The 12,732-nt window shown below is 33.2% G+C and overlaps 1 protein-coding gene across 2 annotated transcripts in view; it reads left to right on the forward strand.

The window, feature by feature from the left end:
- LOC138327737 (serine/arginine repetitive matrix protein 2-like) overlaps positions 1-12,732 on the forward strand; it is a 141,223-nt gene that overhangs the window by 45,626 nt on the left and 82,865 nt on the right. For both annotated transcript variants that reach the window (XM_069274074.1, XM_069274075.1), the window contains exon 2: positions 4,327-4,509. In XM_069274074.1, the coding sequence (XP_069130175.1) occupies positions 4,327-4,509 (183 nt within the window). The remainder of the gene's footprint in view (positions 1-4,326; positions 4,510-12,732) is intronic.

Consider the following 12,732-nt stretch of genomic DNA (forward strand, 5'->3'; position numbering starts at 1 on the left):
TTTGATGTGATGATTGTGTCAAATTGTTATATCGCTGATTGCCATCTCCACAAGGTGATATGGCTGTTGTGGTTTCTGGTCTGACACTACAAAATAGTTTTTGATCCTTAGGTGAATTACTCTGCTAAGTACCACAATGCGTCGCGGAAGTTCAAGTTTTAATTATGCGGATTATGTTTTCCGAGTCAGGTGAGTTAAGTGTATAGGACCACCTCCCAGTGTCTATGCATATTTTCTGTTAGTGCCATCAAATTATTATAAAATTGTTCTTCTTTGTTTAGGGTTTTCACATTTTATTGATTTTACAGAATTTCATGAAATTTTAATTTGACATAGCTTTGATCAGTTTTTAATGCTATGTCGGCATAAATATTGCACCCAGGTTAACCCGACTTACACTTAGGCAGCCTCAATGTGAAGATCAGAATGAAATGTAACGGCAATGCTCCAACTTCAATTTGTTGTTGAATCAGATGAAATTTGTATTATAAGCATCATTTAAGGATGTCTATGATAATGTTATTGATGCATATACATTTTTTCATAAATTTTTCATGGAATGTGATGTTATACAAATCCTCTTTCCTGTTTATAATCAATAAATGCCAGTGTAATTTTGTAATGATACTGATCAAGTTGTAACAATTTTGTGACAAACATTCCAAATTAAGTTTTATGAAAATAATTGTTATTGATTTTTTGTAAAAATATACTAACTTTTAAATGCCATCATGTGGAAGGCTTTTCTATTGTACTACAGAATATTTAACTCAGAATAATGTTCAATATGGATTATATCTCTCCATGCAAGCTCAACCTTATTGGATAAAAGTTGGTTGTCATGGTAACAATTCACATATCAAACACATGTTCCGAATTTGAATACAAATGCAAATAATTGGAAAAGATTTACAATAACCATCGATAAGAACATAATGTGTGAATTTGATTTAGCAACTTTTATTGAATCTGATCTGATCACTGTAAATTTTTATGCGGAAACTTCAAAGAAATGACAATAAAATGTAAAAAAATTATTTTGAATGGAAAAGAAATTTATCATGCAGATATTACATATCGCAGCTATGCTTTGATCTGATTTCATTGTCATAAAAATTGTGTTAATCATAAAGTGAGATAATTCAATCAATCCAATATCTTTATGATAATAAGGAAACATGTATAGTCAAACACGTTTAGGACACATGTTGTTTTTCATTGTAACGGTTCACAAAGTGAGATATGAATAGAAATATTTCTGCTTGGAATGTTCGTACATGATCTTTGTATTAAGTCAAAAGAAATATTGATTTAGTTGTAGTAGAAATTTAAGTGGTATAGTGAAATCGGTGTGGTTTTAAAAGGTCAACATGCCCCATATAGTTTTTACGCTCTGGTAGGTCGCTTTGTGTTCTGGCCGAATTTCTGTTATCAGGCATCTTAATCTTTAAGGGAAATTTCTTCATTAATTTTATACAGTACTGGTTTTGTTAGGTTTGATCTGAACTTTGGATAAGATCTTCTATCACAAACACGAGTAATTCTCTATTTTACATAGCTTTGTTGGTAATGCTGATTTCATATTGTGTCAATGATACTTCAAAGTTATGCTAATTCGACTTTTCTTTTCCGTGGTATATCAAACATGACTAAGCTACGTTTTATCGCCTGTTTAAAACTTCATATACACGGCCACCTGCATTTTGCCACCTGTAAATGGTTCGAACCTCCTGAAAAAATATGATTTGATTGACACATCATAAAAAGTTTGGGTGAACACAATTAACTGTCGGTTGGTGCTTCAGATTTATTGTGGTATCAATGTTTTATTTGAAAATTGAATCGATGGCTTTGATTTCAGTGAAATGTTGGATAATAATCCTTTAAATGAGAATTATTAATAGTTTTGTGGAATGTATATCATGCCTTTCATGTATCATTACTTGATTTGATCTGTGAATTGAACCTCTTGGTTATTTCTTTGAGCAATTCATGTCCTGCACAGCTTTTCAGTAATTTGTCGGTGAGTTAGCCACATTAGCTGCTATATTAAGACCTTGGAATGACCCTAGCTATTTACAAACTGAGATCCAGCAACCTGCCCCACCCCCCATTAAAAAAAAAAAAAAAAAGAAAAAAAAAAAAAAAACCTCACTTGTATAAAACTCATGATATTTCAGAATTCATCAAGCATGACTTAAGATTATGACATTTAGACATCATCAAAATGAAGATTATATGATGATTTGTTGTTTTGTAATTAAAAGTACATTTACCTAAACATCAAAGGTTTTTGGCATTGTAATGTAAGGTATGGGTAAATATCTTGTTTGTTTTAACCTTAAAAAAATAAACGTGCACTCTTTTTGTTGTCAGGCTTTCATAGATACTGTCATTTCTGACAGTGTACCATGCTGAAGACGACACTGGACTATAGAAATACTCCATTGTGTGACATTCAGTTCCGGTTGTCAAAACAATAGCGATTCAGGATTACCTTTCCTTACATGCGGCTTGCCATACCCAGGTGCCATGCAAGGGGGTTTGATCAGTTAGAAAAAATCGGCCACAAAAATCTGATACGAATTTGAACTTGTCAACAAATGTAGCTGTTTGTGATATATGGTACATGTCACCTTATTCTGACTTTGTGCAGATGAATTAACTAATGGAATCGTTTAAAATACCACATATGACATGCTTTGTTCCCTCCCTCAAAAGAGCCTGCAGTGCGTGCACTCCCCATAGGGCTGTCAAACACGAGTAAAAAAAAAGATTTTTTTATATGCCTTAGATATATCTGAGTAGGTATGTACTCTACAATCGTGTCAAGTCTGGTAAATATTTAGGTATAGGAGGCGATAGCATGATAGCATTATCACAACATTGAAACATGACTATTATTTATTAAGTCATTTTATCAAATGGAAATATATTAATCTAACAAAATGAATAGATAATAATATACAGTTAAAAAGCTCTGTATAAAGACCACCTGCTTTATAAGAATAATTTCTGAAGGTCCCAATTACATGACCAATTTAAACACCATTTGACCTCTATATAATGACCACTTTAGCTAATATAGTCTATTGGCCTCTTTGGTCAGGTCTTAAAGCAGAGGTTAGACTGCTTGAATAGAAAATGATGTATCTGCCATACAAAACTGGCTTTTAACTAGGATTTTATAAAGTATTTCTGCTTTGAATACATATTACAGTTTCTTCTCTACCTACCAGCAAGGGCAGATAATACAGAAATACAGAATAGCTGTGGTGTGTCTTGGCATGGGTGTCCTCTTACTGCACAAGACTTGAGCTCAAGAGACACAATATCTAGATTTTGATGGGGTGGTCAAAACCATCCATGGCCTAAATACCCCACAGGGTTGAGCATTACATGCTCTTGCATGGTGGGAGAAATGGTCTGATGTGAAAAAGTCATCTGTGTGACTCCTCTGATGACCATAACTGCTACCTGACTTGAGTATAGACAATGTAGACCACTGTAACATGGGTTTTTAATGAGATTAGAGAATGAAGTTAATCTCTAATTATTTTAAATCTAGAGTTTAGATTATTTGCAAGCTTCACAAACTATGTATAATATATGTATTTCTGCTTTTAGATATTCTGATATGAAGGTTATTCAAACTATTCAATAGATCATTTTGAAAGCAGATCAAACAATATGATATGGACTGTGAGCAAGTGTTTGTTATTTAGACAGATAGTGTCTGGGTTATATCAACTGTCTGTGTTTAGACGACCACATGTTGCATATAGCTGTAATGCCAAAGAAATCTTGGCCTGGTGGTTAGATGTTAATTTGACATCAGGATGTCAATATAAACATGTTTTTTATCCGTAAGTGTCTAGAAAAGATTATTATGAAATATCAGCTGTTGTTATTTGTTGACCATCTGGGAAGGGGGTTTTGTGGGGGGGTTGGGGAGGGGGAGGGGGGTCTAAGGGGGCATGTAGTGTTGCCATGTCCAGAGTTCCGTGACATCCCTTTGTGTTGTGTCTTAATTTCATGCACAGCATTTAAGTCTTGCTGCCATTTCTTGTTTTCTTTGATTACATATTTTATTTTTCTAGCACAAAACTTTTCAGAAAAAACCTAATTAGTGAAAAACTCATTCATGTTTAGGGGTGCTTTTTGAGTTAAATGTGGTAATTATTGCTATTTTAGTAATCCCAATATTGTTTGCTGTTAATCAGCAAAATTGCTTTTATGTGTATGCAAAACTTTTTTATAGAATTTTAGTAAGGATGTATGACAAATATTCTTAATACAGTTCGGAAATATTTTGTATATTTTCAGGGGATCTCCAAAGTTGGAACCAAATGTGAGCATCCTACGAACATCATCATTTCTACAAAGAGCTCGTGAATTACAAGAGCTTGAGAGAAACAGATTGGGATCACAGGATGATACAATTTTACCAAAAGATACATCCAATAGTGCCACAGTGAGATCGCGTCAACGAAGGATAGAAAGTTTTCAGTAAGTTTGAATTATAAATTATAGTTATATAGCTTAGAAACCTACGCCGGAAATTTTCACCAGGGAACAAAACTTATGTTGAGACATTTCATTTTGAGCAATACCCTTTTATGCTCACATCATGAAATGCAAGGCATTTGTTGCCCATATCTGTAGTATCCTGTAATGACATGGCCTGTCCCGATGTTATAGAGAAACAGGGGCATTTCTTATTTACCTTAAGATAGGCTTATAGCAAATAAAAGAAGTATTCCAAAAATGCAAAGATCAGCAATGGTTGTAACTGACTCCATCTGAATAATGCAAGCATAAAAAAGGTTAATTTAAATTACAAAGTTCAAGTACAGAATTATTTTTCAAAACTAGACTTGAAGTTGTCTGAAGATGTTAGTTCTGAGGAATTGGCCTAGATGTCTTTGAAGACTTCAGACTGTTCTTGTATCTTGTGAAGATTTCAGACCCTAGTTTTTGTGTCTTTGAATACTCATGATCTATAGATATACTCAATGCAGACTGATTGAAATGTCTAGCCTAATAAATTGTCACATATAGGGTCAGAATTGATAAACAGTTGCCAAAATAGTACACTTAACAAGTCCATAGATTTCACGATCAAAGCAAGTCCATTTATTCCACAAGGTTCATTGGATGCAAATTGTTGAAACTGACATTTTTTTTTCATAGCTTGATGAAATTGATCTCCTCTCTTATAGAATTGATTGCATTGATGAAATTGATGACCTTCCAGATAGAATTGATTGAGCCATGTCCTGTTCAAGGTCACAGGTTTCAGTTTCTAAAGTCACAGACTGTTGACTTTGTTGATTGGACTTAATTGGTTGTAGGGTCTGTCCATTGTGTTGTAAAGGTTGAAGGTCAGGATAAGGAAATGGAAAGTGTCTATGTTGATTTATCATTATTCTGCCCTCTGACTAATTGATATCAATATTTGAATTGTATTAGATTTCTTTGCACGAAATAAACCAGATTTTAAAAGAGTTTTCCCTGGGGCATTGTTTACTAAGAGAAAAATGTTTGTGGTTTTAAAATTTATGAAGTTTGCAGACCTAAGTTATTTTGGATTAGGTGATATCCATATATGCATTAAATTAACGTACTTCTTCATGCAAATTTTAAAATTTCAAGATTGACTTACGATTTTATTGTTACGAGTTTTTAGGATTATAGTAATATAGCTTGAAGATGTATTGAATTAAAATATTTAACTTAATATTTTTAACTTCTATTTTTTTTCGTCTACAGACCTGGGTTAGTATTGATTTTTTGTGATGAGACTAATTTATTTGATTTGGTTTTCTTTACAATATATTTTTGTTGCATTTAAACTTTTTATTTATTCATGATAAACCTAACCATACTTAAGAGATTGCAGTGACAAAATGAGCAAAGCTTTGTTGTAAATGAATTGTTCATTGAATTCTTCATTCCATCTTTGCATGTATTAAATAGTCATCTTCAATTGTGGAAAGACTATTAGCTTGTGAGTGCAACATATTTTGCATAGACCTCAATGTAGGCTTTTCTAAAGCAATAATAACATCAGAATCAAAACCTACGTGCAAGGGCAGATAACTCTGTGATATGCAAAGATGGGAAATGAAAGATGCTAGAAATATTCTGCAAGTTGCATTATATGCCCCTAAAAATTGTCCTTTTGTTTTTCAAATTTGACTCAACAAGTTCATGCATACATTTGAAATCACAAAAATAAACCTTGTAATAAATCAACCTTAAGTAACTCTACAGTACAGAATGATTGGGTAGCATAACAGAAATTTGACGAAGGAGAAACATTTCATATACAAAACTGAACAATTTTTTATTCATAGGTTTCTATATGAATAATTGGTTTAAAATTTTTGTTGGACATAAAAAAGACGAAATGGCATTTCTTCTTTTGTTGTGTAACATCCGTTAAAATTCTATTTGAAACCCTAGAGATAGAAGGTCGTCAGGCTTCAGTGATCGATGACGAATTACCAAATTCAGTCATAATTATAACACAAATGTACATTTACAGAAACATACACCATGATTGATCCCTTTACTAATGTTCCATTTTCAACAAATTTGAAATTTTAAACTAGGTCTAAAAATTTTGAGTTTGGTGTGTCATATGACTTTTTGTGTTTGTAAACTTTCTGTGAATGAAATACATTTAGATTTTCAAGGGTAGACTGTTTTTGTTTCATGAGAATTAAAAAATCTTTTTATTTGAATGAGAACAAAAAGTTGGTGTGCTGGTATGCATAGGTAATTCATACTGATAGGAATTGCAAAAAAGCATGCAATCTAATGTTCTACGGTCCGCTTCCTCTATTGTTTCGACACATACGTAAATGCATTTCTAAGACAGCACTTAGCACAGCCAAGGTGATCAAAGGTGAAGCCTTCGTCTGGAGAATTGGACTTCAACAATAATGTGCACGGTTTTACCATTGACAATTACAGCCCGATTCACACCTATCTTGAAAGCCAAGGTAGATACAAAAAGGAATCGCAATTATACACATATTTTCACGGATGGAAAATCACCAAAGGAATCGTAAGGGGTCTTGTCAAAATATCTAAGTCTTGTTTTGGAAAATTGACAGAATTTTTTTTCTGCTGTGGCGTTCTCACACAAAGTTATTATTGCGAAATTCAAATGAGATTACGGATGGAATTTTTGTCTGTGGAAGACCGTTTTCTTTGCTAACAGCTAAGGCATGGGTTAAAACAATGGTGTATTGTTAAGTGTTTGAGAGATAACGGTTGGTGGTTGGTGTCTTAATTCCTATTCATGGTACCTCGTTGATAAATATCTACAACATGTACTGAGATATTCTTTTGTGCATAATACAATTATCTTTACATCTGGATTCATGGTTATATTTTCCCAAATGTCTCAACAGATTTTGTTATGATCTGATACGCTTTATTTCTATCTTTTGTTTAATTAATCCAATTATTCCATACAATTGCATAATGTCTATATTTAGATTTATCGCCTGGGGTCAAATACATTAAGTTAAATAGGATATGGTTCATTATTTACAAACGGAATGCAGATGTGTATTTTTTAAGACACCTATGGGATATACATGTATTGGACACTTTTGTTGTGTGATGAAATACAGCAACCTTTTACCTCATGACTTGAAAATTTTGATAAAGTTAAAACAAATATTGATGACATTCAGTCAAAATGAAAGTTTAAAAAGGCTAGCTAGAGCACATGGAAACACCATCTACAAGACTAGTTTTTGTGGGCTTGATTTCAGGGTTGGGTTTTGTAACTTAATAAAATATATTTTAGGATCCATGCTTAATTGCATTTCTCTGTGTTTAATAATGCATTATGGCATCTGTTTTGCTTTAAATTCTGCAGTTAAGTTTTTGCGTTGGGTTTGAAGTTAGGCCATAGACTTGCTAAAAACATGAGGAATTATCTTTAGTAACACCATCTGTGTCTTTGATGGGCAGTGTTATTTGTTTAATTGGGTGGGAAAAAAAATCTTGATTTATAAATTGTTTTTATCAAACAGCCTACTATGGTCTGTCTTAACCTCGAGGTCATGAGAGGAATCACTTCTCGCCTTGATTGAATGTAAATGTGTAAGTATTTATGTGCTGGTTTTAAAAATCTGACAACAAAATGATTTTAATGCAATTATTAAAGTTTACTGATTGATGTATTGGTTTTGGCAAAGGTTAATCAGGGCTTTATTAACTCATTGATCCCTGAAATCTCATAATGGACTGGTCTAGTCTTTGATTTAGAAGGTGCCAAATGAGTCTTCAGGGGTGAATGAGTGTTGATAAGATAATTAAATTTGAATTTTCTTTAAAATTGTGGCAATGCTATATCATTTATTTCTCATATTTCTGTTAAGGCCACTTACCTAGGAGATTTCATACATTTTTACTCATTAATAAATTTGATTGGCCCTAGCTGTTATATGTATAGGAAATTATTATAATGATGATCTACGGTAGGAAACTATCATTCTGAAAGACGTCTGTGGTAACTACATTATTATTTTCATTGCATGAGACATTAGTTCAGAACTTTGGTCCTGTCCGTGCGGATCATCACAGCTCATCATAATTTCACAAATAAGGATGATTAGTCACCAATTATTAACGAATGATTTCAAATCTTTGATAGTTAGCAGTGGAGGTCGCGTGGCGCGCCCATCGACATGACAAGATAATTCATAACTTTTTTTTTAATTTATGTCTGTTTTGTATGATTCTGAAAGTATGTTTATTCAACAAAAAAAGTAACTTTGAAATTGTTAAAAGACGTATAACTGGTTTTGTAATTATTTTGGAGACAGAGCTTTGGAAAAGTATTGTTTAAAAACTTTGCTTGATAGACGAAGTATCTATGAAACACTTGAAACATAACAAATAAAGGTAATTGAAAAATCTTCCGAATTATAAAAATTGACATTTTAGGAGTTTAGAGTAATAATTGAAAACAACATGAATGCATACCTTTGTAACAGGATTTAAAATTGAATTCTACAAACACGGTTGTTATTCTTGTTCTTTGAAAAGGAATATCACTTTCATGTATTGTGTCCAAAGTCCATTGATACCAAGAATGCCAATTTTCGTATCTTGTCTTGTTAAAAACTTGAGAAGATGACAGCTCATTGACAACAACTACTTCAATTTTCATATCTTGTCTTCATTAAAACTTTTGGAGATTACAAAACAGCCAAACAATGCTCTTGAGGAGAAAGCAGATGGTTTTTAAACTAAGTGGCTATACAACTAGTTTTGTCAAATGGAGTTACTTAAGAAATGTTGTCTTCTGGGCAGACATTCTCAAATTACAACAAACAGGTAACTATTTGAAATTTGAGACATACTTAAACTTTTCACTTTCAGTTTTATTCGACAATATCATTTGTTTGGTGTTTTTGAACAAGCTGGAACATATACCTGCAGGTAGCTAAATTGAAATTTTCAATATCTATAACAATGGGTCTAACTTAGCATCATGATAAATCTATAGGACCATTTCAAAAGGGAGCCTATCAAATCATCCATGGCTTTAGCTCTAAAAAATACTTTATTCATTCATGACCTTGGAAAAGGTTGCATTATACCAATACCTCGAGGTAGTTTTGTTATTGGACACCGATTTGACTGCAGTTAATTTCCTGTGAATGTCGGAAGGCCAGATATACAGAGATATTTATATATTTATCTATGACAAATTAATTGGTAGCCTCTATCTTCAAACAAACCGTGCCCTTAAACTGACATTTATGAACCCGCGTTTATATATCTGCATAGCTTCCGTGTGACATTTACTTGTTTGGAAATTATTTTAGGAATTTTTTTGTCTTCATTTTCAAATGTTCAATATTTTTCATAAAAATTGCAAAAAGGCTTCATTATAAATCCAAATTAAAGATATATATTTTGAAATGTTGATTATATTGAAGTTTTGCATCTTTGTCAAAAGGGCCCTGTTTAGATCCCATACAGCCAATGGTGGTGGCTATATTATACATAATAACACATATATCATACCTTATCATTAAAAATCTATTGATTTCAATATCATCCACCTGTTTGTATTAGTTTGTATCTATAAGATTATTCTTCACTTAATTGTGACAGAAATCATAACGACATCACATTTCATGAAATTCTTTAAATTATTTCAAGGATGCTTGGCATTTTTTCTTTATTGTCGACAGTAACCGTAAATTTCCTAATAATTGATAGTCGTTTTGAAAGCTTATAAAGGATGTTTACAGGTCCAATAACAGGTATCATGGACAACATCAAATAGGGACGTTTAATCTCTAGTTCTCAGGACAAGACTGATCCTGGTCTTGAAAGTTCCGAGCAGTCATTAATTAATGGCCTTTAATCGACAGACATTTAAGTCTGACTTCCTAAGTATGACTTTAAGAGTCTGGAGAATTACAGACCTTCCTGTTGAAGAGGTGGATCCCACATTGTATTAATGTCACAAAGGGTTTTAAATTGATGTTATTAAAGTACAATTAAAGACTCCCACTTTCTGGATCCTCATACCATAACATGCTTCTGGAGTTCAGACTGTGGCTCCTCAAATTTGTTATGTCTGAAACATGAAATCTGCTGATGTTGACCCTTGACCCTTGGTCTTTGACTTTGGTGTCTCTTGTTTTGTTTGAGAGAATTTCAGCCAGTTCCTGTGTAATTGTGGTCAGCTACTGGAGAGTGGTCATCTTTTCAGGGTGTGGTTGTGGTTAAGGTTTGAGTCGAACTTTGAGGTCTAATACTTGTTAATCATTAATTTGCTGACCTTGCTATAAAAACTAGTTAGCTTAACATGAAGTGTTATTTCTAACGTATTACCTGAACATTTTTAAAAGAAGTTGATATTTTTGCTTTTCATCATTTTTTAACATTTTCTTGAAACATTTACCTATGAAGAGGAGAGATTTTGTTTTGTTTTGATGATATGATTATTTTTTAATTTCTTCAAAAGTTGCATTACAAAGCTAACCAAACTTGTAATTAAACAATTTGTGGTATAGGAAGGTGTCAGAAATAACACATGATTATTTGAAACTTTCCTGATTTGTTTTGGAACACTGGGCTAGCTGGATCCCTTTTGACCAGTGGTCATTCATACTGAGTGGACATTAGGCCACATTATGGTCATTGAGTCCCTTCACAAGTATGACCTTTGTTACGTTCAAGGGGACGCTGTAGTGTTGAATTTCAGAGGGAATTTGTACAGTTAAAAGGATTACTGTCCAAAAATCTGTTTACCAGTGGCTGACCAGTGGCTGATCAGTGGATGACCATTGTGATTTGGCCTTGATTAGAACTTGTATAATGAGTAGTGGTCAGTTGTCCAGTTGAACTATTCTACTTCTGTTGAATTCGCTATTGACGGAAAGCTTGAATTCACTATTGACGGAAACCCCAGACCCTATTAATGTTCCATTTAATTGATTCATTCTGATGAAGTCATTTGTTGACGAATTCAGAAAAATTAATCGACAGTCAATAATCAGCCAAAATTTGTGAAAAAAATGGTAATGAAAAATGAGTCCAGGAATGTGCAGTTCACTGAGTACTGCAGCTTTAGTGGGAATTTGGAGGGAATTTTATTGGGAATTTCCATGCAGTCTTGTGGTGTAATAATTTCTCTTGTGACCAAAAGGTTGCAAGTTTGAGCCCTCACAGCTCACTATACCCTCTTTTATAGCTATTTCAGAAGTGTAAAATATTCTTTCTAAGTATCCAGAATATATGCTTTTTGCTGGCTCCATAATAATGTGAATCAGATATTGAACTATATCACATTTAAAACTGAGGTTTTCTAAAGATTCAGTTCTTGAGTTTTTCAAATTAGGGGGAGATAATCATATACAATTATCCTGTATCTGATCGTTCCTATATATATTCATTTTACTTGAGAAAGGAAATTTGTATTTAAGAAATTGGTCAGAACAAAGGAAAACACTCTGAATTATACAAAACAGTTAAATAAATCACCCCTGAGAATCCATAATGAAGCTATATCCTGTGTTGGAATGGGAAGAGTTCAAACGTATCTTTATCTAGACAGATAAGAATTTTTATATACAAAAACATTGGTGCTTTTGTCCTTGATATATTAATACATTAATAACTGTAAACAGATTTGAGGATGAAGACCTTAAAGTATTACCCTGCAGGCAAACAGATCTGTAATACGATAATTCTACCTATTGACCTGCCACTGTACTTTACAAAACAACAGGATATGTTTAAACTATAGTTTACTATTAATCTGGGTAATGACTTGCAGCTAGCATTTGCTTAACTATGTAGAATACAGAATTACGTATATTTTTACTCCAATTGTCCATGCTGTTTACAAATTCACCTGAGACTTTCTAATTACAGGTAAGATGTACCAGTAGTTCCGACCTGTGGCTATACGTCCACCACAACATTGTTTGTTTGTGTGGGGCCGTGTTCGGCCCCTGTGTAACGGCCAGGTGTCAAATTACTCGTACTCATGTAACGTTAAATGATAGGATCTTTGGGCCCTGATAAGGGACTTGATGAACAGATATAGGTTCTTGATACCTAGTAATACCCAAAAGGGACATTCTAGATCAGATGGACGTCACTCGGTGATTTCTGGAAATTCCATGACATCCCCTGTTTTGTGTTATTGCCCGATGTCCTTGGTTGTGCTATAGGGAT

This window comes from Argopecten irradians, chromosome 7 (assembly GCF_041381155.1).
Source record: "Argopecten irradians isolate NY chromosome 7, Ai_NY, whole genome shotgun sequence".
Classification (NCBI taxonomy): domain Eukaryota; kingdom Metazoa; phylum Mollusca; class Bivalvia; order Pectinida; family Pectinidae; genus Argopecten; species Argopecten irradians.